This window comes from Giraffa tippelskirchi, chromosome 5 (assembly GCF_054371585.1).
Source record: "Giraffa tippelskirchi isolate mGirTip1 chromosome 5, T2T-mGirTip1v1.2.pri, whole genome shotgun sequence".
NCBI lineage: Eukaryota > Metazoa > Chordata > Mammalia > Artiodactyla > Giraffidae > Giraffa > Giraffa tippelskirchi.
The window spans coordinates 28,633,548-28,658,715 of NC_137279.1; the positions used below are offsets into that span (position 1 = coordinate 28,633,548).

General features: G+C 44.4%; 1 protein-coding gene and 1 long non-coding RNA gene across 3 annotated transcripts in view; one reads left to right on the forward strand and one right to left on the reverse strand.

Moving 5' to 3' along the window:
* The window catches only part of GNB1 (G protein subunit beta 1), a 76,484-nt gene that overhangs the window by 14,334 nt on the left and 36,982 nt on the right, over window positions 1-25,168 (reverse strand). For both annotated transcript variants that reach the window (XM_081488362.1, XM_081488363.1), the window contains exons 2-4: window positions 7,985-8,087; window positions 4,034-4,072; window positions 2,367-2,473 (exon numbers count right to left, since the gene is read on the reverse strand). In XM_081488362.1, the coding sequence (XP_081344488.1) occupies window positions 2,367-2,473; window positions 4,034-4,072; window positions 7,985-8,041 (203 nt within the window). In that variant the 5' untranslated portion in view covers window positions 8,042-8,087. The remainder of the gene's footprint in view (window positions 1-2,366; window positions 2,474-4,033; window positions 4,073-7,984; window positions 8,088-25,168) is intronic.
* LOC145505681 (uncharacterized) lies at window positions 231-13,371 on the forward strand. The gene is made up of 2 exons (XR_014053201.1): window positions 231-375; window positions 11,926-13,371. It is a non-coding gene; the product is annotated as an uncharacterized LOC145505681 (long non-coding RNA).

Sequence of the window (25,168 nt, forward strand, 5' to 3'; positions counted from 1 at the left end):
ACATGAATTCACATGATTGAAAGAAACTCTCAAACATTACAAAAAGTAGACTTTATGTATAAAAATTACAATATATTGATGAACATGTTATAAATACACATACAATATGTACTGATACAAGCACAACCACAAGCCTCACTGTGGGCACCTCCTATAGCTTTATCTCCCCCTGAAAAATTTCTAAATTTATTTACTTGTTTTTAAAGTATTTATTTATTTGGCTGTGCCAGGTCTTAGCTGTGGCACGCAGGATCTCCAATCTTCGTTGGGGCATGTGAACTCTTAGATGTGGCATGTGGGACCTAGTTTCCTGACCAGGAATCAAACACAGGCCCCTGCGCTGGGAACGTGGAGTCTTACCTACTGGACCATCAGGCAAGTCCCTCTCCTATAGTTTTAAAAGACAACCAGCTAACCACTGCGATAGTCTTGAGAATATCCATGAACCACACAAACATAATAAAATAACTGGTATTCCCAAATTATTATTATGACTCATTAACCCTGAGTCATGAAAAAAAGTTGTATAATAACTTTGATGTCTATGAAGATGCCATAAACAAAATGTACATCCAAAACATAAAAAAAAAAAATTCTGATGTTAAAGAAGAAAATTTTACTCTCCCGAAAACATGGCTATCTAGGGAAAAAAGTCTCCGAAGGGCTCTGGATAGCAGGAGTTCTCCTTGGTATCATTTTTTGTTTTCCTGGTTTATGATTATAAAACAGCCCTCGTGTAAGGGCCTTATACAGTAATTGCCATTTGAAGAGCAGCTGTACAACACACGTCCATGTACCCTACACCATCCAAGAAAGTGAATAAGCCAGGTGGTGCCCAGCAGCCTCCCCTCCCTGGTACTCTGCCTCACCCTGCTCCGTGGGGACCACGACCCTGAATTGGTGCTGCTTCCTCCTCATGTCTGCACCTTCCACCACTGGATTCCTGAGCACAGTTTGTGTTCAAACCAGAGGGCATGCAGAGCCTTGAGGATGTGGTCAGGACACCTGCATGATCTAGGGGCTCCCTGCCCCCTAAGCCTCTCTCTTCATCGTCACAGCTCTGGCCACACACTTGCCATAGTTCTTCCAACACAGCTCTCGGTCACCTCTCAGGACACAAGTGACACATCACTATCCATCCAGCTTCCTGTCTAACCAGGACACTGATGTTCCCACTGATCAGGAAAGACCCCAAAGGTAAGATACTACATGATTACCGTCTACTTTTTGAGAATAGAGTCTAAGATGGACGGATTAGTAAGGGCAATTTTCCTTTTTTCCTCTTCTATTCTTTCTGATCATTGAAATCATTAACAGGATCTAAGTTAGCTCTCATTTGCATTTGGAATTATATGGGATACTGTACAGAACAAACTAAAAATAGAAGCTTTTGTTCTATAGCTGTTGACACACTAAAGCAGCCAATTTCACGAACAAAGAAAAAAATACCAAGCAGAAAATTCCTCTCTGACAATTAAAACATGAAAAAAATGCAACTCAGAGAAAAGCATCTGATGCTCAAAGTATAACATGTTAGGTATTTGAAAAAACACATTACAGTCACAACGTCACATGGATTTCTCTTTAATTATTTGGGAGGAAAAGTGGAGAAAGATTCCCAGTTCCCTCCAACAGGAAGACAGAAGGAGCTGGATGGATTTCATTTTAGCAATGCTGCAGGTGAATGGAAACAGGGGACGAGGAAGGGGAAGGAGGCCTAGAGAGCAATGGTGACTAGTCACTTAGAAGGAGGTGTGAACACAGGCAGAATTCAAGGAACAGAGGGATCACTAGAGAAAAGGGGGTGGGGCGGGCAGACCAGGGAGAGGCAGAGACGGCACCTCTCATGTACATGCTCTGTGCCCCAGTGCAGGCCCTCAGGACACACGCGTCACTGTTTTAACTCTCCCGACACCAAATGGACTGGCTTCTGATCCCTCATCCAGGTCACCAAAACCAGGAGAGGGTGTGGCCATGAGGCTACGAGGAACGGGCTGGAAAGAAGAGCCACGACACAGTGGGCAGGTCACCCCCCAAGATGGCACAGAGGGGACAGGTCAGCCCCACCGGTGACACAGAGAGGACAGGTCACACCTCAAGGTGACACAGAGGGGATAGATCACCCCCCCCAGGGGACACAGAGGACAGGTACCCAGCTCCAAGGTGGCACGGGCACTGTGCCATGGAACTGGGAAGACAAAGGTGAGGGGAGGGTGGTGACAAGGGAACGGCAGCGTGGCCAGCTGTCCTGCCTGCTACATATCTGACAGCAGTGCCCAGTTTCTTCTTTACCAATCCCAGCCTGTGAGCTCCAGCCCCACCCCCCCACCATGAATGCCCACATGTCTGCATTCCCGCCCACACACCTGGAGTCGGTGCCCCAGTGCATGGCATAGATCTTGGCCAAGTGTCCCCTCAGCGTCCTCCTGGTGCGCATCTGGATTCTTCCCACGGGGTCGATGTTGTTTGTGATCTTAAAAAAATAAAAGTTAGTAAGAATTAACTCTATGGGAGGCACACTCTCCCCCCATCCCCCCACCCCCCCCAAAGTCTCCTTCACGCCCACCCTGCCTAGTGACACCACCACCCTGGATGGCTGTGCCTGCCTGGCTCCTGCCAGTAAGCCCAGCCTCAGCTCCATCCTGAGGCCCCACCCCAGGCGCAACAGCTTGGTGCTGACCCAGAGCCTCCTCCCCTGACCCCCATCAGCATGCTAACTGGCCATCCAAGCCCAGCTCCTCCTGCCTGTGTCCGGCCCTCGAAGGCTGCTCTTCCTCCTAATTATAGCCTCCTCAGTTACATCACCATCTAACAGGGCTCCAGGAACACAGAGTGCTTGGTGCTGTGTGTGCTGAGCTGGACAACAGTGGTCATCTCTTCTGCACTCTGGAGTTTAAGGCACAAAATTGCATGTGCACACCTACTGTTCACCCAACACACAAGAACCTGATGTTCATGACTCTGGGTCGACAAATGGAGTAAGTGTGTCACAATAGTGGGCTTTAAAAAATGTAGAGTCCAGAGTGCATCTGAGAATTCAAATGTAGGTGATCCCAGCAGTCTAACTTTTAACTTATTGTTTAACCCCAATTAAATGATAGCTTCTAAAGCATTGAGATGATGTAAAAAATGTAATCATCCTTAACAGAAGGAATATAATTTTTCTTTCACATTTCTGTTCAGTGCTTGAGACAAAAAAAAATTTTTTTCAATGAGGTGAAATTCACCATCTGAAAGTATATAATTTAGCAATACTTAGTATATTCACAACACTGTTCCACTGTCAGCAGTATCTGGTTCTAAATCATCTTCCTCATCACCCCCAGAGGAAGCCCCTCATCCACTAAGCAGTCACTCCCTACAGCCTCCTCCTCAACCCTGGGCAAGCATGAATTTATCTTCTGCCTCTACAGGGTAACCTGTTCTGGACAGTTCATGTACACAGAATCACACGACATGTAACCTCCTCTCACTGAGCACCCGTGTCTTGAGGTTCACCCTGCTATGGCTGAGTAAGCCCCACTGCATGGACAGGCTGTGCCTGGCCCTGCTCTCATCCCCCGAGGACACACAGCTGCTGGGAGCAGTGCCGCCGGGAGCATTCGTACACCGGCTGGTCTGAGCATCAGCTCTAGTCTCTCTGGGTGCGTACCTAGGAGTGGAGCCGTGGGTCATAACTCGAGTTTAAATCTCTGAGAATCTGCCAAACTGGACCTTAGAAATGAAAGTTCTAAGGCAGACCTAATTAGGAAGAGGAACTTCAAAACATCCATATTGAAACTATAATATTTACGACTCTGACCTCTGTAAGAGGACATAATTACTTAAGGCTAGAGAGGTATTTATCTTTTTATCTAAAACTCACCACAGCCTATGCCCAGCATTGACAATAACCTGCAAATGAGAACCTTCAAACAGGGGCCCCACCCTCGCTGTGCAGAAAGTCAGAGCAGCTCCTTCCAGAGGCCCACAGCAGGCCCCACAAGCACCAGCCTCTACAGCAAGTCAGTGACTCTGCGTCAATGGTCCTTACCTGAGAGAGAGTCGCGTCTGCACACGCCTTCCGAGCATCCTGGGAAATGAGAAGGACAACGGGACATTAGTGCTGCTCCCAGAACAGGCTCCCCCAGACCCAGGCCGCAGTCTCCGTTAAAGTCGCTCAGTTGTGTCCAACTCTTTGCAACCCTGTGGATATACAGTCCACGGAATTCTCCAGGCCAGAATACTAGAGTGGGTAGCCGTTCCTTTCTCCAAGGGATCTTCCCAATCCAGGGATTGAACCCAGGTCTCCCGCGATGCAGGTGGATTCTTTACCAGCTGAGCCACCAAGGAAGCCCAGGAAATACTGAAGTGAGTAGCCTATCCCTTTCTCCAGGGGATCTTCCTGACTCAGGAATCAGGGTGTCCTGCATTGCAGGCGGAATCTGTACCAGCTGAGCTACACAACGGAAGCAGTCTCAGAGCCTCTACCAAGAGCCTCCCCACCCTGCCTTGAGCCCAAGGCATGCTGGACACAGAACCAGCCACACACGGACACGTCTCAGCCTCCAGATCACCCCCCTAATGCACAACACCCCCGTGCCCGCACTCCCGCCCGCAGCCTCCAGACCTTCCTACAGCACTGCACCTGCGTCCTGAGTCGTGGGGCCCAGAGAAGCAATGTCTAGAAAGCACCGAATGGCCAGCCCAGGGAACCTTTCTTCTAGAATGCGTTAACTCAGGACTGTGTTTTCAAGCCAAACAATCAATGACGCTGACCTCTATGGAAAGGAGCAAAAGGTCTGGAGTCAAGGCAACCAAATCTCTGGCTGGTCACATCCTGCTGCTTGCTTTCTTATCTGTGAAATGACCTTGTGAAGCAGGCAAGAATGTTAATACAAAGGGATGTTCCTCAAGCTAATGAAGATGTCCTTGTTGTTCCTAAGCGATCCAAGCTGCTAGAAAATAAATCGGGAAATCTCAAATCTGAATATGACTTTTAGAAACAGAAAGCCATACATTATGAAGGGAAATGAGACAATGGCTTTGAAAGGGTAAGACTCTTGAGTATAGGAGTGTGGCCTAAGAAAATTTGGGGGTAGGAATAATTTCAAAGGAAACTGACAATTTCTCATAAAACTCTGCCATTGTGTAGCCATCTGCCCACCTGCGCTCACTGATACCCATCTGAACACTCATGTGAACACTCCTGAAGGCATCCAGGAGACCTTCTCCAGGGGCAAACAGCCTTACTGCTAATTATTTTTACTTCATGAAGGTGGTGGTAGTTATTTACCAACCTAGAACATGGAGACATACTCAAAGAGACTGCTATTATAAATGTACCAAATAGCTAGGTTCCAAATTCAACTTAAATTATCCTATTAGAAGCCATTCTGTTCAGTTAATTCTGCCTATTTAATTACACAATTAAAACAGGAAAATTATATAATTGAGTATTTCTGTGCCAGCACCTACTCTGGTGTCAGGACCAGGCGGAGGGGAGATCCCAAGCAGCAGGTCTCCCACGGGTGGTTTTGTTACGGCCCCTACGTTCAGTATTCACTTCTGAATACCATTCTTACCGATGTTATACACAGCTTTCAATTTTAAAAAATACCAAGAATTAAAAAAAAATTTTTTTGGCCATGTCATATGTGGCCTGTGGGATCTTAGTTCCCTGACCAGGGACTGAACCCAGACCACCGCAGTGAAAGCCTAGAGTCCTGACCACTAGACACCAGGGAAGGCCCTGGTTGGGACTCTAGACAAGAATTAGTTTAAAAGAAAAAGCAAACCAAGGACATAAGCAGCTTTACCCTGGTTAGTGCCCAGAGATTAAAATGAATTTTGTAATGTCTATAAGCAGACTGTGGTGACACAAGAGAACAGAGAAAAATCACTTTAGAAACTAAACACAGGACCCACAAGTGCTGGTGTAAAAGTCTGCAGCACTCCTCAGGACAAGCATCTACACTGTGGAGAGAGCCTTTTCATGGGAGCCATCTCTGCAGCTGCTTAAGACTGACAGCGATCTTCAGCACTCTTCAGACTCAATCCAACTGAACAGCCTGGGGCATTGTTCACAATGCCTTATTGTTTAGCCAAGGCTCCCCGTCTGTCTGTGCTGAGAAAAATCACCACCCTGCCCCTCCAGAGAGGAGCACACCCTGGCCCGCAGTCAGTCAGGCTGTATCTGGGTGGCTATCCCGCCGGCACAGGACAGTGCATGGTGAGGCCATCTACTCGGGCCACAGTAACTGCAGCGCGTGCACATGCCACACGGCTTGGGTTGCTCACTGGCAGGGTTATTAGCCCTGGAGCTCTCCTTCATCTATCAGAAGCTCACCTGTCTAAGATGCCCTACATTTCAGTCAGCATTCCTCACAGACACCACCACAGGTCAGATGAGATGGTGCCTTGGGGTCTTTCAGCTGAAATATCTAAGAAAAAGAGACCCTCCTAGCATCATCCACCATCTCCTGTTGGACTCAGTGTGTCTGCATTCTTTAACAAGTATGTGTTTCTTGGGCAAGCAGGAAAAAAGGTTTTCCTTTGTTAGAGAAAGTCTTCCATTCCCATCTGGTGTACGGCCAATTCTGTTTTATGCAAAGAAAAAGAAACCAGCAGGGCTTCAAAGGCAGGGCTGTTCAGCTCATCGGCTCTCCTGGGGACGGTCCATGGGGAGGGGACGCCACGGAGATGCCAGAGGTGCACACTGAGGCAGTTTTCTGCCAGAGACACTGAACTGGCAAGACTCAGCACCAGGAGTGTAATGCAATAAACGTACTTATTAATTACAAGTCAATATGGTAATCTTTTATATATACTGGTTTAGATACAGTTGCTAAAAATTAATCCTATTGGTTTCCTTGTACAGTTTTCAAGTCCATACGTGGCTCACAGGACAGACCTGTCCCCTATGAGGAGGGCTGCATGTGCTTCACAGAAAATGGGTTGAGATGCAACACTCACTTTCAACCTTTATTTTTTCCCACAATATTTGGATTTTTTTTTTAACCTATACCATACAAACTTTATTTGCTACAAATAGATCTGAACTATTTATGAACAACAACTTGTTGTTAGAAAAACAAAGTTCTGATTTCTATATTCCAGAGTGTGGCTGGACGTATTAAACAAATCTGCTAAGTCTTCCTTATTCTTATCGAGCTATATTGTATCTTTTAAATGTTGAGATTGGAAATTCTTACAGTAGAAGGATCTCTTCTGTCTCCTCTTTGGTGCGTATCTCAGAAATCCCCTTATGTTTTCTCAAGCTCAGTTAAGAAGCTGGCTAAAATGATACTAGTCTTTCCTTCCAATTACCATCAGGCCTTTGGAAAATATAACTGGTCATTTAAAAGGAAATAATTAGGTTCCCCTTTGAAATATCCATGGCTCTGCAGCACGCCTCTGCAAACCCACCAGCAGACTGCGTGGAGGAGTGGTGAGGAGGTGCTGGACAACTCTGCAACTGTCCTTCTTTCCAACTGGCAGCTGGATGGGACCCAGCCATTTTTATCTTCAAGTCAGCGTCTCTGTTTTAACAGCCAAAACCCTCCCTAGGGAGCACTCAAGAACAAATCACCCACACCTAGAATACTTCTATTGTTGTTGTTGACACTCTTGCTTTTAAACAAGTTTCCTGCCCTCAACTCAGAGGTCACAGTGTGGAAGCAGACACCACACTCTGTATGGTGACCAAAAGAAGGTCCCAAAGCTAATTCCCACAGTTAAGAAAAGAGGCTCTGAAAGACGTCTATAATTTCTATGGAAACATTCTATGTGTATTCAAGTAACAATATACTAGAAAAAAATCCTGAAAATAAGGTACTAGGCCAAACATCTGGATCTATAGTTTCTACATCCTCAGCCAATTAAGATTCAATTTCAATCCAAAACAAGGAATAGCCATTCTGAAACCCATCTTTCCTTAAAACGGTAACATCACACCCGAAATCCAAATGATTAATAAAATGAAGCACACAGGTAGTTTACGTACTCTAATTTGGTTTTTAAGCTGTTCGGCCTCCTGCCGTAACTGGTCAAGTTCACTCATCTTCTAATCTTAGTGCTCTTCAAAGCCACCTCAAAGAATCTGAGATCTGAAAGAGAAAAACAAGTACCAAAAATGAATAAACAATGACTGAGTCATTTAATGAAGCTGGTGAGAAAAGGGAATTGAAATTTTGAGAGCTGTGGTTTCATTACAAGTCAAAGAACTTTTCTTTAGCCTTCATCAGAACATGTAAAATGCCCACAAGAGCTGTGTCAACAGAGTGTTAACTACTGTTGTACATGAGCCTCGAAAAATGACAGTGTCGAGCAGACAGTGCAGAAGATGGTGGTGAGCTGAAAGAGAGAAAGTCTGTCTAGAAGCAGTTTTCACTGAGGATCTTCTGCTGCTGCTGCTGCTAAGTCGCTTCAGTCGTGTCCGACTCTGTGCAACCCCACAGACGGCAGCCCACCAGGCTCCGCCATCCCTGGGATTCTCCGGGCAAGAATACTGGAGTGGGTTGCCATTTCCTTCTCCAATGCATGAAAGTGAAAAGTGAAAGTGAAGTCGCTCAGTCGTGTCCGAGTCTTTGGGACCCCATGGACTGCAGCCTACCAGGATCCTCCGTCCATGAGATTTTCCAGGCAAGAATACTGGAGTGGGGTGCCATTGCCTTCTCCATTCACTGAGGATCTGGACCTCACTATAAACTCAAGAACCCAAGAGTGATGTTTAGAACAGCTCTCACGTGAAAACTCAGGGCAGTTAGTTCAGGATGGGGCACAGCGGCCACCTGACAATCTAGCACCTCAAAGGCATGTCGATGACCCTAAACCCATGACTACCCAGAGGACATCAGCAGGTCATACAGAAATCCCAGAAGGACTCAGCTTGGTGTCCAGCAGGCCTCTGATTCAGGACAACTTACTCTCCCACCAAAATGGGCTCTGGGATCCCAGGAGACTCAGAAGCAACACCGCAGCCCTTCTAGGCACAGGCCCAAGAGGGCTCGGTACAAGCAACCCTGCTGCCCACTCCTGTCCCAGCCCCACCCCTAGGCTCATGAGACACTATTCTCGAAATCATTGTCAAAACAAAATTACCTGTTAAACAAGAGATGTATTTTCCCAGGGGAATGCCATAGTTGGGGGTTGCATTTCTGACCAAGAACATAGCTGTTAAGTCGATCCTAACTGTGACCAACGTATCACAAAGCCAAAGAAACAATTACAAACATCTTTTAATCACTTAAGAACACAATTAGCTCCCACCTGCAAGCACAGCGTATTGCAAGGGCCTCAATTTCCTATGCAAATACAGAGGGGGAGATTCTTCCATCCTAGATTTTGTGTGAAAGTCACAGGGTTATTGTAATATACACCAGATATTTAATTAACAGTGGTCCTTTATTTTCTTGAGACTGGAGCACATCTGGGGGAAATTATCTGGATGACCCAAGAAACACCGTTGTTAGTTCCTAATCTAGATAGACTTTAGACTTTCTTTTTCCTCATAATAGCATTCAAAATAATTGTGATATGGTTTGTACTGATGTATATTTATTGAGAAAATAAGAATACCTTTCCCAGTAAAAAGCACCTTTGAAAAGCACATGTTACATCCTGGTTGCTGCCCTCATCTGCCCCTGCAGCCCAGTCTATTCACGGAACAAATCCCACTGGCTGCTGGGTGCACGACACAGGAAGCACAGAAGTGCTGGGCTTCCAGAGACAGCAAGGTCCTAGCACTGACCCTAAAAGGAGGTCTGCACCACTGCCAGGAAAGGACTAATGGGTAGGACCAGGACGTGGCGCTGAGGCATCTCGGTTGGACGGTCAAAGGCAGGGGAGGCAATCCCAGTGACGAAAGAGGCGTTGTTTCAAGGGGGTGCTAAGTTTCACTCTCGCAGACCCCCAGCACCTCCCTGGACAAGTGGACAAGTGGAGCTCGGCTGAAGCTACCCTCCACGATAACTGGGCTAATTCACATATAAACTCAAAGGACTGCAGCTGATGAATATTAATGTGTGAAATAACAGGGCCAAGAGAACACGAAATCATTTTAAAATAGAAAGCTGTGCTGATGCGCCCCTGAGCTTCCAGACTGTGCTGCACACCCCACCCTCCTGAGCACGTGCATCCACATGTGATCAGTTATTATTATAAGAAACAGTCCTCTGAGTTGGGGGTAGTTTTGCCCCAGTAACACCCCCGCCCCCATCAGTAAAGAACTGTTCTTAGTCTGTGGATAAGCGACTTCCTTCAATCCTTCCAAAATCCACAACAAGAAAACTAACAGCTAACGTTATCATGAGGTACACTGAATTAAATGGTGAGTTTTAGTCAACAAACCATACATTCTGATCCTAATTTAAACACCAAAAAGCTGAGCTAGTTTTTACAGTAAGAAACAACGAATAAACTCCTAGGATCAAGATAAACAGGTCAAGACCCAAATTCTAGTATTAGGTGGAATCACTCTTGAGATCTTAAAATATTCAACTAGATGCTCTTTTTTACATATTATAAAAGAATATATACATGATAATCATCCAGATGTATTGCTTCAAACTAGAGAAATTAGTTTATTGAAAACCTAAGTATCTTTAAAATGACAAACTTAAACTCAGTTACCTCACAAAATTTCAGAAGCAGTAACAGTACTTGTTGACTTCAACCTTCAGCCACAAGCAAAGAGAAGAAAACCAGATCTATTTCTTTCATCATTAAATTATTAATATTGCCTTTTGATTACAGCTCTGTCTATGATCAGTGGCCACAGTTAAATCTCAAGAGACCCAAAATACGTATTTGTTCATTTTTAAAGAAAAGGCGCTCAGTAGTGTCCCACTCTTTGTGACCCTATGGACTGCAGCCTGCCAGGCTCCTCTGTCCATGGGATTTTCCAGGCAGTAATACTGGAGTGGGTCGCCATTTCCTCCTCCAAGGGAATCTTCCCCACTCAGGAATAAAACCTGGGTCTCCGGCATTGCAGGAAGATTCTTTAACCAACTAAGCGACCAGGCTACTACCAATAAAAATAAGAGTCCAGAAAGGTCCAAAATTTTTGATCTTACAGTCTGATGAGAAAGAGAAATCTATTGGCAGACATTTAAAACAAAATTCAACCACATTCTATATTCTGCATGTTGTCTGTAGAGGGACTTTCCCTGATGAAGGGGCACCCGGGGGCTCAGGTTCACTCTGACCTGGCACTGTCCAGGGCCTCCTCCTTCCCAGGCTAATGGACACCGAACTGGCCTCACAGGATGTGCATGAAAGGACCAGGCAGTCAGGGCTCCCTCAAAAAGAAGCTGGCACTCCAAGGACAGCAAGGAGCATGCAGAGCAAACTGACAGGAAGCAGAACAACTCTGAACTCCCACAAACTGAAAGTTCACCCCAAATGCTCTTCTGTGAAGAGACAGCAAATGAAATAAATGGGGTACAGGAATGTACATAAATGATGAAACTTCTCCTTTTGTGTCTATAAAAATAAACATCTATGCTCACGTAAGTAAGCATTCATTTTTCTACATACATGAGAAAATGTTACTGGTTATTTTTGGAGAAACACAGGAATAGTGGGCAGGTCTGATTTTTCACATTATCATATATATGTATGATAAGGGAAACAGAAAAATTATATATATGTATATATGTAAGTTAACCAGTTATCTGGGCCTTGAACCAAGAAGCACTCACAATTTTTCCTCCATTTTTCAGTTAAAATAAAAAAAGCAAACTAGTTGATATTAACTTTACTGGATGAACTATTAGATATCAATAATAACAATAACAAAGACAGCATAAAAACCTCGAAAAACACTCATTATATGTGAAATGAAAAACAAATGTGTGTGTGATCATTTTAGCTATTTTAAGACCAAAACATAAGAACAGCATTTTTGTTAGAATTACTGGTCATACTTTTCTCTTTTTTCCAAAGGTTGGACATGCCGTTCATATTCCTTTGATGACAAAGACGAATGAACACGAAGGTTTCACTTACATGTGACGCCTCTGCTGCTCTCCTCACTGTCCTCAGTCCCCCAGAGCCTCCAGGAAGCCCACCATCGGTTACGTGGCCTAGGCTCCTTCTCTCCTCCAGGGCCAAAGTCACAACTAAGTACTGGCCTTGCTGACTCAGCGCCCTGACCAGTCTAATCCACTAAGACAGGACCTGCTGAGAGCCTCACTTCTGTTCTTTGTGACCCACATCTGCCACTAACTTTCACCTGTTTAGGAAACATTTTCCACAGAAATGTAATGTAAAAGCAAGTACTGTGAAATGACATGTCCAGCAGCAGCTTGGAGCAGCTTCACAGCCTAACAAGAGCCCAGTCCTCTCCACTGTATCAAAGTATAATTTGGGTTCTGGTTCTGCACAGGCAAGGAAGGTGATGTCCACCCACTCACTCTCCACTCTGGTCTGCGAGTGCCAGGGTGGAGAAGAGCACTAGCGAGACCACTGCAAAGGGCTCCAGAAGCCTTTCTGTGATCAGCGATCAGATCACGAAGTGCACCCTCCATGGAGCAGCCAAGAACACGTGGGCTCAGCCCACTGAAGGGCAGGCGGTCAAGACACCAACCACCAGGGCCCCTGCTGCACTTGACTGCCTGGGGAAGCAGCAGCCCTGATGGTACCCCGTGCCCCAGGGGCAGGAGTCTGCTGACCTGCTTGGCCAAACGGGTTCCACGCCTCACCTCCAGATAAAGCAGCATTTGGAGAGAGGAGTTTGTATGAGGCATTTAAACCAATTTCACCAGCTTTTCTGTTTTTTCCTTCATTTCCAAATCCAAGTTAACCTCCGAAATTGAGGTGGCACAACTCCACAGGGTGAGGGACAGGGCACAGGAAACCTCCTCCCAGGGCATCCCCAGGCTTCCTCAGGGTCGGGTGTAGATACTGACAGAGTTAAGAATAAAATGCTGGGTCTGAAATTCGATTTAAAAAAACTGAGAAGGGAAACGGGAGGACATAGAAAAACACACGCGGCCAAAACTTTGTAATTGCTTTAGTCTGGTGACAGGAGTTCCTTATGCTATCTATTAACTTTTTCTATGTTTCAATTTTCCATTAGAATAGTTTCTTTTTAAATGTAAAGAGACCTTGAATCGATTTAAAATCCAAATGTACAGAAAAAACCAGGACAGCCTGAATATGGTCTGGGTATCTGATGACAAGGAGTGGCAGCCCTTCTGTTCATTGTCACAATGAAGCTAAAACCCGTAACTATTAGACGTGCTTCTTACTTCTGAGGGAAACGAGACTCTGATAGGAAGGGAGGTTAAACAAAACTAGGAGAGTTCTGTTCGAGCTGCATGATTTTAGGTAATATTCTTCTTTTAATCTATGTTTGAACATTCTCTTAATAAATTTTTTTTAAAGTCATTATTTCTCGGTACAGTTTGACTGCAAGTATATATGAAATTTGTCATGTATCTCGTTTTAAAAATATAGACGCACAGGTATTCCTCAAGCAGATCGTGTTATATTTTGACATGGATCAAGCTGCCGTGTTAGCTGGTTGCTTGTGAGAAAGAGTCAGTCCCAATAGTGCCCAGATTTGTCTGAACAACTCAATGGTTGACCCTGGAGGCTTATATGATTCAAAAGTGATAAAAAGTAAATTTTAATGAAACATTTATTACATTATCTTCTAAAAAGTAGCAGATATCAACATATTCAACACTCAGTAAGCCCTAACTGGCTTTTATACAGGTAAAAGATGGTAATGGAGTCTAAGATAGGAGATCCCATTACATCTAGAATTCTCATCTGGCTATGGATTTAAAAAGCATCCAGGAAATTGTTACACATGCTCTTTGACACTGTGTTACATTTTCTTAGAATGCAATGACTTAGGACTTCCCTGGTGGTCCAGGGGATAGGAATATGCCTGCCAATGCAGGGGGCATGGGTTCCATCCCTGGTATGGGAAGATCCCACATGCCACAAGTCAACTGAGCCCATGCACTGCAACGAGAAGCCACCACAACTAGAAAGCAGTCCCTGCTCACCCCAACTACAGATAGCCCACACACAGTAATGAAGACTCAGAGCAACCAAAAATAAGATAATAAATGAAAATTTTAAAAAAGAATGCAATGATTTAAATAGTCTGCCCCCAACATCTAAGCTATCTCATGAGATTTTCCTGTTTCTCAATTTTCTGATGCAAATTTTATTTATTTTTTGGCCAAATCACACGGCAGATATGTGGGATCTTAGTTTCCCAATCAGGGATCAAACCCACAAACCCTGCATTAGAAGTGCAGTCTTAACTGCTGGACTGCCAGGGAAGTCCCCCAAATACAAGTTTTTAAAGAAAAAGCACAGCCCCCCTCACTTGGTGTTTACTGCTAGACAATGCACACAGGGGAGACTTGCTTTTCACATTCTACATTTATGACAATGTAGCATAGACTCTTTCTCAACCTACCAAGGCCAACTTAAGCATATTCCCTGAAGCATCAGTATAATGTAAAAATGTAACCATTCTCACCAGAAATCAACTGATACAATGATAGTATATTAGTTCTGTAAACAGAAAAAAAAGATACAAGATAGACTCTATAGGCAAAGTGAATTTACCTATTAGCTCTACAAAGGTCTGATTGGCTCCAGGCCCCCAGCTGATGTTCTCTAAGCAGGAAGAGGAGTCTCAGTGTGTGCTGAATCACTTCAGTCCTGTCGGACTCTTTGCAACCCCATGAACTGCATCCCACTGGACTCCTCTGTCCATGGGATTCTCCAGGCAAGTATACTGGAGTGGGTTGCGATGCCCCCCTCCAGGGAATCTTCCTGACCCAGGGATTGAAACCACGTCTCTTATGTCTCCTGCATTGGCAAGCAGGTTCTTTACCACTAGCGCCACCTAGGAAGCCCCTTCAGTTTACTACCTTTTGAAAATAAAGGTTCTTATACTTTCAAATCATAATAAAACCTACACAGATAAATTCACAAAGTCACTGATAGCCAAAAGCCATTTCCACGCAAACTGAATTTCTGGGAACCTATGTATCAACTTAAGAAATCCACACAAACCCAGACGTCAGGGCAGAGGAAAAGCCCCTGGTGCCATGCAGGCATCTGGTCTGCTGCCTAGAAGTGGCTCCCACACCCTCCAGCACACACTTCTCTGGTTTCCCAAGACCCAGCACCAGTCCTTGAGTGAGAGGGACCATCACAGGGCTAAAAGCGCCCAGAGAGGTTTACTGTCTAACAAAAACTAAACACACACCAGGAACTCCCCAGCACTCCAGTGGTCAGGACTTGGCACTTTGCTTGTCAGGCTCATGTTTGCTCCTTGGCTGGGGAACTGAAATCCCACAAGCTGCACAAAGCCACCCCTTCCCACCAAAATAATTTTTTTAAAAAACCAACCATGTACCTGGAGACAGTAGAAAAATACTCTGGCTCCATGGACAGACTGCAGAGCACACAGAAAGTAAAATGGTACCTTTTGTAAGGCCACTCCATCCTCCCTACACAGAGATGGTATCAATACTGCCGATTCCCTATTTTGTTTACGAAAGCCCATCACTCAGAAGGCACTATCTAGTTTTACCACCATACAGAAGGTAATTATGGCAGCTATGCAATGTCACATTTGGAAATAGTAATTTTTCTATCTTCAAAATAGTAAAATGCAAATAAAGAATTTACATTTCATAACATTAAAACATCTGATAAGAAGCATGTTACAGAAAGCTTTTCAAAAGTTGCAAACATACTGCTATTGTACTGAATAATTTAAAACTCAGACTTACTTAACCTAGCACATGAATATTATTTTGTGCCTGTTAAGAAAACTCTTGAACAAGAAAGGAACATGCATCGCAGTCCACCTTGCATTTATAGGTAACAAAGCACCAGGGCAGACCTAGGAAACCCCAGGGCCCTGGCAGCACTGCACAGTGGGAGCTGAGGAGCCCAAGCAGGCAGGGCTGCAGGGTGGGCCGGGTGGGTTCCAAAAGGGGAGAGGCCACCTGCTGCCCAGAGCCCACCTTTGTAGGCTGTTGCCTCCACAACCTGTGCGTCCAGCAAGCCTCTGAGGCTTCCAAATGCTCAGTGGCACATGGGGAGACTCCCCCCACCCAGTACTCAGGTCTTCCCAGCCTCCCTGTGAGCCAGGAAGTTCTGCTTTAATGATTTCAGAGCCAAATTTAATACACAATGGATGCCATCTAAGACGCCCACACCCGGAAGGAAGAAGGGCTAAACGGGAAAGGTGGTCGGACTGGAAGTCAGCCGCACGCGACAGAGGCCCCTCTGAGGGGCTGCCACCCTCAGGTTGGGAGAAGACTGCTCTCCACCGTGCCACATGCACATCACTGTGCAGATAATCTCTGTCTTTACACTCACTTCTGGAAAACTACAATGAACTCCACTGGGTGTTCCATGTGCCTTAGCAGGCCTTGCTGGTGGAGGCAGTGTGGCTGCACGTGGCAGGGGTTGCACATCCACCCCCAGGCCTGACGCTTTTCAGCAGGTGTAACCCCTCTGCGTCTGGCTTTTGGTCCGAAAATGGAGAGAGAAACAATCCCTACCTCACAGGCCACAAGGACTCAATCAGGATCCACAAAAGGTCCTTAACACCTGACTGAACCACAGCAAAGGCTCACTAAAGAGAACTTGTTACAAAAGCAGTTAACAGGATTTTCCACCTGAAATGATTTAGTAACAGAAAACCACCTCTTCCTTCACCTGCCACACTTCCTACCCAGCCAGTGAAACAGGTCTCTACAGAGGTGGAACTATGCATAACAATGGCTGCCAGGGTAACTAACCAAGGACTCATCCGATTGAGGCTGGGCAGCTCATATGCTAATGGTTCCTTCAGTTTAAAAAATCCTTATTGAAAGTAACACAACAAAACAGATAGTTTGACACATTCTGAAACATTAACACACCTCTGAAACCACACCTCTGTGAAGACAACTATCACGGCCACACCCCAAGTCTCCTGTGCCCCTCTGTAACTGTCCCCCAAGCCCCAGCAACCACGAGTCTGCTTTCTGTCACTTTACACAAGTGAATCCCACAGGACACACCCTCCCGTGCTCTGGCTGTGAGCCCTCAGCATGGTCTCTACATGGACACCTGCCCTAATCTCTCCTGGGTAAGTACCAGGAATGGAACGGCAGGATCATATATGAGAAGCATGCACTTAACACATTCAGAAACTGCTGAGCTGTTTTCAACACGGCTGCACCGTTTTTCACGCCCACCATCCGTGCACTGGAGCCTGACGCGGCACACCCTCAGTAGCGCTTGGTGTGGGCAGTCTTCTCTACTTTAGCCACTGGAGTAGGTGGTTAGTGGTGTCTCGATGTGGTTTTAATTTGCATTTCCCCAATGGCTAATAATTCTGACCATCTTTTCATGTGCTCATCTGCTTTCTCATTATATTCTCTGGTGAAGTGTCTGCTCAAATCACTTGCTTTTGTACTGGGTTGTTTGTTTTCTTAATACTGAATTTTAAGAGTGCTTTACTTATTCTGGACACAAGTTACCTAGAAGACATGCGATCTGTTACTATTTTCTGTGGCTTGTCTTTTCATTCTCTTAAGTGTCTTAGAAGGAGCAGGCGTTTTTAAATTTGTCCCCAAGTCCAATTTAAAAATGTTCTCTTTAATGGACTGTGTCTTTGATGTCACTAAGAAATCCTTGCCTCAGAATTCCTTGGCAGTCCAGTGGTTAGGACTCCATACTTTCACTGCTGAGGACAGGGTCTGATCCCTGGCTGGGGAACCAAGATCCCACAAGTTGCATGGTGGGTGGCCAAAAAAAAAAGAAAGAAAGAAAAAGAAATCCTTGCCTAACCCGAAGTCTCAATGATTTTCTGATTTTCTATGTTTTCGTTTAGAGGTTTTCTAGTACTAGGCTTTACGTTAAGTTCTATGATTCATCTTGGGTTAGTTCCTGTCTGTGGTGTCAAGTTCACCTTTTACATATGGATACCCAACTCTCCGAGCACCTAACTCATTCAATTTAGTTTTGCTTTCTAATTTTAAATTATTTCAACTTACAAAGAGTTGGAAGAAAAATAAAGAACTGGATGCCCTCACCTAGTCACCCATAACACTGGGACACCTTTGCGTTCTCTCTCTCATCTCGTACAAATGTACTGGAGTTTTTTCTGGATTTCATGGCTTCACCTTCAATCTGTATCATCAGCTGGTACTCCAACTAAGACTTGATTACAAAGGGGCTCTCCTGCTTTCTCCTGGAAGAAGTTGGAGAAATACTGGTCTTGTCCAGAATGTGGACCATCATCTCCAGAACCTTATCCCTCCATGCTGAACAATGGAGGGAGCCTTGGAAGACAATATCTTTCTCTGGACCAGTCTATTCTGAAAACCAACACTGGGCTTAAAGAAGAGATGGGCAAAACTATAACAAAAACCAGTTTCTTCAAAAAGAAAAAAGAAACCCTAAAGAAATTTAAACATTCTACTTTAAAAACTGATAAAATCAAATCATATCAAAATTACCTTAATTCAGAAGTGCTGCTGGTCTGTTCTCCCAAACATGTAAAATTGTCTGCAACAGAGAAAAGGCTGTATTTGCATTGATTAAGATTGTGAGGCACAATATTCCATACACTTCAAGAAGCCATGAATTCGCCCCTTTCCTGTCACGATTTCTTTCCCCCAAATCACTTAACAGTACTTTGTATTAACAGCATTAAGTTTTTCAATGTGGAAAAGAAGAAAGATGATCTCAATTACTTAAAAAAAAAAAAAAAAAAACACCTTAAAAATGCCTCAGGGAAAACACTTTGAATTAAACTGAAAAGAATCAGGGGGAATTGTTACCAGAAAAATTACAGCAACAACAAAAACAGAAAAATCACTATAATTCAAGATGCTTTTAAGAGTAACCTCCCCCAGAAGATCATATGTGAATGTCCCCTCAGTGCAGGCAAGTCCACCTGGACAGACACTCTGCCCACCCCTTCAGCCCACTCCAGCTGCCTTGGTACCATCCAAAACAGACCTCCTGTCCAGGATGCCAGAGCAGAAGACATGGCAATAAGCCTTCGGACCTGCATCTCATCATACTGCAAGCCAGCACAAGAATAAATTTCATTCTAGATTTCTTTGGAAATACGTGCTTGTTCTTTCCCAGAAACTAAGTTTCAATACATTTTGCTCTGGTAATCTCTCCAAATGACACTCTATCTGGAAGGGCCACTTTGGGATGTTTCGCAGGTTACCTCCTGCCTAGTGATCAATTCACTATTATGTTTACAAACTCCCATACATGCATCTAATCTGGGCATTGGGACAGGCATCAACAAGCTGAAATGTTCCCTAGCTGAACTGTGAATTCTAAAGCATTTATTTAACAAAATAGTTTTACTGTAGAATTATGCTGCATATGTTATAAGCAAGCACATACTACTTATCTGGCAATAAAAGTAAGTATGGAAGAAACAGTGTGGGGGTTCCTCAAAAAGTTAATCACAGACCCACCACACGACCCAGCAATTCTACTTGTAGTTATACACCTGAAAGAACTGAAAACAGGTACTCAGTCCCTGCACATAAATGTTCACAGCAGCACTAGTCACAACTGCCAGAAGGTGGCAACAGCCCAAATATCAGCAGATGAACAGATAAACAAAATGAGGCCCAGCCACACAATGGAATCTTGTTCATCCATAGAACAGAATGAAGTGCTGATACATGGACAATACCTTGAAAACATTATGCTATGTCAAGAAGTCAGACACAAAAGGTCACATACTGTATGATTCTGTTTATGTGAAACACCCACAACAGGCAAACCCACGAAGACAGAAGGCAGGGGTTGCAGGGACTCTGCACAATAACAAGGACACAGGCTCCTCCTGAGGAGATGAAGGTGTTCTGGAATTAGGGAGACGCAGCGGCTGCACAGTTCTGTGAATTACTAAAATGCCACTGACTGTCCACTCCAAAATGGTTTTATGAATTTTACCTCGGGTGGGAGGAGTAAAAAGTGCTGTTAAAGGTGCATGGAAAAAACAAAACCAGGGACTTCCCTGGTGGTCCAGTGGTGGAGACTTTGCACTGCCAATACAGGAGGCAGGGGTTTGATCCCTGGTGGGGAACAAAGGTCCCACATGCCTTGCAGGCCAAAAGATCAGAGAGAGGAAAAAGAAAAAAAACAAAACCCAAACCAGCAGGTATGGAGTAAGAGGGAGACAGGGTAGACTATGGCTCACCCTCACAAACCTACTGAGCAGAGCTCTGAGGAGTGGGCACCGAAGGCTTCACCCAGATAACAAATTTAAAAGAGGGGAACCCAATCTTGGCACAGCTGACTTTTGAGACTGGCTTGTTCTCTGTGGTGGGGGCTGCCCCATCTCCTGGGAGGTATTCAGCAGCTGGCTGGCCCCAACACCCCTTCCCCAGCTGTGACAACCCCCAATCTCCAGACACCACTAGTCAGTCATTCCATAGGGAGAGCAATACTGGCCCCAGGTGAGAACCACTCCTTCAAGGTGACTGCTGCCCTCAACTGGATCTCAAAATGCAAGTCCTTTCAGGGGTTTTTTCACCTCAAGAAACAGGAAGACAAAAGTCAGAAAAATGTATCACAGTTTGATCTAATTCAAGGGCCTAGTCTGTCTTGTGGCCCAAGGCATGAAACAAAGTTCATGTTGCCTATTCTGTGGGAGCCGAGAGCGTTTACCCTCTAGGTACAGAGGGTGCTGAGAGCACCACCGAACCCCTCCCATTCCCACCCCACAGAGAGTCACAGGGAGTGCTGCCCAGACTCATTTCTGGCTGAATACGAGACCCAAGTGTAGGTCTTCTTCTGACTGCCCAGCCCACAGAACCCAGTAGAGAGAACAAGACCACAGTCTCAGACAGCAGCATATATTCAGTTCAGTTCAGTTCAGTCACTCAGTCGTGTCCAACTCTTTGTGACCCCATGGACTTCAGCATGCCAGGCTTCCCTGTCCATCACCAACTACCAGAGCTTACTCAAACTCATGTCCATTGAGTCAGTGATGCCATCCAACCATCTAATCCTCTGTCGTCCCCTTCTCCTCCCACCTTCAATCTTTCCTAGCATCAGAGTCTTTTCCAATCAGTCAGTTCTTTGCATCAGGTGGCCAAAGGATTGAAGTTTCAGCTTTAGCATCAGTCCTTCCAATGAATATTCAGGACTGATATCCTTTAGGATGGACTGGCTGGATCTCCTTGCAGTCCAGGGGACTCTCAAGAGTCTTTTCCAACACCACAGTTCAAAAGCATCAATTCTTCGGTGTTCAGCTTTATAGTCCAACTCTCACATCCATACATGACTACATGATCCTAAACCAGAAGCACCACTTTTACAGGGAATCAGACAAACAAGGATTTAAAAAACCAAAGTCTACATTTTACGAAGCCACCACACTGACCAGAGGCAAAAGGCACAGTGGCAGGTGAGCCACACCTTGGACCCCTAAGAGCCCAGCACCTCAGACCGCTCCACTGAGCCTGGCTGACAGGCTCACGGGGGGAGGGTGCAGCACACGGCAGTCAGAAGGAAGCATGGCCCCTGGGCAGCAGGCGGGTGTGTGGACACTCCAGTTACCCTGAAGCCCACCAGGAGGGTGTGGCTACAAAGGGGAGGTAAGGGATGGCATGAGCCCATGCTGAGTATTTCTTCTTTAATCTTCTTAGAAAGCAATCCAGTTAGAAAGAGAAGTTGGAGGAAAATACAAACATAAACTTCAAGAAAAAGGCTCCAACATTTAAAGGTCAACTTTGAGTCAAATTTAAAGTATGCAAAATAAAATTCAAATCATCGATTTAACAGGGTAAACACACAACTGTAAAGTAAATTTTATAAGCAAACCAAACATTTTTAATACCCCAAATAACAACGTCTCGCTGACCCTGACACTGTTTTTATACAGTGTTCCTCTGACCAGTGCGCGCCTCCAGGAAGAGGGGTGTGAGCCCTGTGTCCCTCCCTCTGGTCATCTGTGGATGGTCCACCTACGTAAACCTATGCAACATGAAGTTTCCAGACCACTCCCTCGCAGGGACAGACAGCTGCACACCACATCCCTCCCAGCTCTGGTCTTGGAAGTCAAATCCCTTGAACATCCATTCGCTCAACAAATAAATGTCCATGCCTGTAATGTGAGACAGTGTGCCAGACACTGAAAACACAAGGCCACAATACCAGTGTGTGTGCCCCCAACCTGGGTCCTGCTACAGCGCAGAGGAGAAAGCACGAGAAACTACCCTATGAGGCACAGGATCTACACAACCAGACTAACAAAGTCCAGAGCAGAGAGGCCACTGCACAAAAGCGAGGGGCAGGAGACTCAGCCGTTCTCAGGGCCACAGACACCTGGTTTCCTTAGTCAAGGTGCTCGACTGCCAAAGTGTACTAGGCTAATATCCTCAGAGCAGATTTTCGAAGACGGAATTATTATTATTATGTCAAAGATTAGGCACTTAAACGGACTTGATAAGATCAACTAAGCCAATGTTTTGATTCAGTGTAGTTGTTAATTTAGCAATATTAAATATCTCTGTGATGAACTTCTTTGTACATATTCTAGTACATCATGAGATTTTAAGTACCAAATACTACTAATTGTATAATTATTGGTTTTTTTCAATATTTTTCAAAATCTAAAACCCAAACCCTCTAGAGACACACCTAGAGAATTCCTTTACTGATGACATTAAAATTTCCGATCAAGGAAAGGTCTTGGGAATGACTCCTCCTATATCCAACACAACCCCAAGACAGCAAGAGCACACGGGTGCCTGGTTTCTTCTCTGCAGTTCTGAGTTCCCCACCCCTGGCCAGAACAGACATGACGGCACTGATCAGTCCTTACCCTGCTCAACGTGAACAGTCATGCATTCTGTCACAACCTTTGAGGTGTCTAACTGTAAGTCCTACCGGTGGCACAAAGAATATGACACACACATACACCTTCATCTTTCTAAAACCTGAAAAAGGTTGAATTCCAGAACAATCCAGTGCTAACAGTTCTGCAAAAAGGACCGGGCACTTGTACGAGACAAAATAAACTTCTCAGTTCTGACTAATTCTCTAGCACAAAACTGTTCTGAAGAGTGGGAAATGATAATGTGAAGAAGGTCCCCTAGCCAAATTTAGGAATAAGTCTGAGGGTAAAAAGGAATAATAATAACTATAACAGAATATATTTACTGAAAAAAAAAAACACGTATACAGTAATACTCAAATAATAGATAATTAAGACAGAAAGAAGAGGAGAAGCTTTTTACAGGAGACTACAAGATGTAGCAGCCCTCAGGAGACATGACAACGAAATGTACAACACTTGAACTTGGTTTAAACCCTGAATTTAAAAAAGGGCGTGAAGACATTCTGAAGAAAACTGAGGAAATTTAAATGTGTTCTGGATTCGGCATCACTGAATCCATGTTCAGATTTTGGGATAAGTGTAAAAGAACATCCTTCTTCTTGGGACAGGCTGAAGTTGTAAAGATAAAGTATCATGACACCGACAACAATGAAATGGTTCACCAAAAAGCACCCAAAGAAAATGTTACAAATTACTAAATCTTGGTGAAAGTACAGAACGTTCACTGCTCCATTTAGCTTCAAAAGTTATTCAAAACTAGGTGTATAATACAATCAACATTTATTATAGAAAAACTTCAAGCAAGGGATTTAATCAACATGTATTTGAATTATTCAGGGGCTTCCCTGGTGGCCCAGCCAGTAAAGAACCTGCCTGCAAAGCAACAGACCCGGGTTCGATCCCTGGGTTGGGAAGATCTCCTGGAGTAGAAAATGGCTACCCACTCCAGTACTCTTGACTGGAGAATCCCATGGACAGAGGAACCTGCAGGGCTATAGTCGATGAGGTTGCAAAGTGCAGACATGACTGCGCAACTAATACATAGAGTGCTCAAGTGATCAGCTTAAACTCCCTCCCCAATATTTAGCAGGATGCAAAAATAAAAACTCTCCTTCAACTGTTAAATAAAATTAGGTGGCTCAGTGGTCAAGATTTCACCTGCCAATGCAAGTTCAATCCCTGGTCCAGGATGATCCCACACGCCTCGGAGCAACTAAGCCCGTGTGCCACAACCAGCGAAGCCTGCGCCCTAGAGCCCATGCTATGCAGCAAGAGAAGCCACTGTGATGAGAAGCTGGAGCACTGCGACTAGTCCACTTGCCACTACAGAAAAGCCTGCACAGCAACAAAGACCCAACACAGCCAAAAATAAATGAATAAAAATAACATTAAAAAAGAAAAAAGCTGGGGGAGGGAAATACCATGGCCAATGAAGGGCAAACATAGATTTAAAAACACACCCTTGCAGTGATCAAATAAAAGATGAGATTACTTGAAGATAAAGTCAGAAAATAACATTTTATAACTATTTTTAAAAATAAAAAAAAAATTTTTTTTCACTGACCAATATAGTAAGAAAAAGCTTCTGTAGTAGCTGGAAAACTTGGCACAATAATATGGTCATGATTTAATGGCTCAATCAATGCATTTTGATTTTAAGAGTGTACATTTTTAAAAAGATGAATAAATACTTAACTTTCAGTTTTTTGTATTTCATTAATTTTTCTTCATTTTAACAGTGTTTTAAGTGCTATTTTTCTCAGGCTGGCTACAGGTTTATCAATTTGATTTTTTCAAGAACCAATTTTCAGTTTCACTGATTTTCTCTACTGTGTTTCTATGTTCAGTTCCACATAATTCTGCTCTTGTCATTATTGTCCTCCTTCTGCTTGTTTTGAAATCAATCTGCTCTTCTTTTAGCTTCTTACAGTAGTTTAGACCAGTAAGACCACTGTTTTCTCTAGTCAGCATTTAATTCTTTATATTTCCCTACAACCACTGCTTTCACTATGCCCCACAAATGCTGGCATGCTTTGTTTTCACTTTCATTCAAATTAAAATATTTTCAAGTTTCCCTTACAATGTAATCTTTGTTGAATTTACAAATATTTGGGGACTTTCCAGACAGTGTTCTGTTACTGGTCACTAGTTTAACTCCAGTGTAAAGCCCCTGACAGCTCCAACCACTGGGTCCTTTCCGAGTCTGATCAGCCTGCAGAACACTACCAGCCATACATCGCAGTAACGTGGTACAGTGACGTTTCAGGAGTCTCATGTCCGCACCATCATTCTTGAGCAGTGTGAAAATGAAAGAATGCGCTGGGC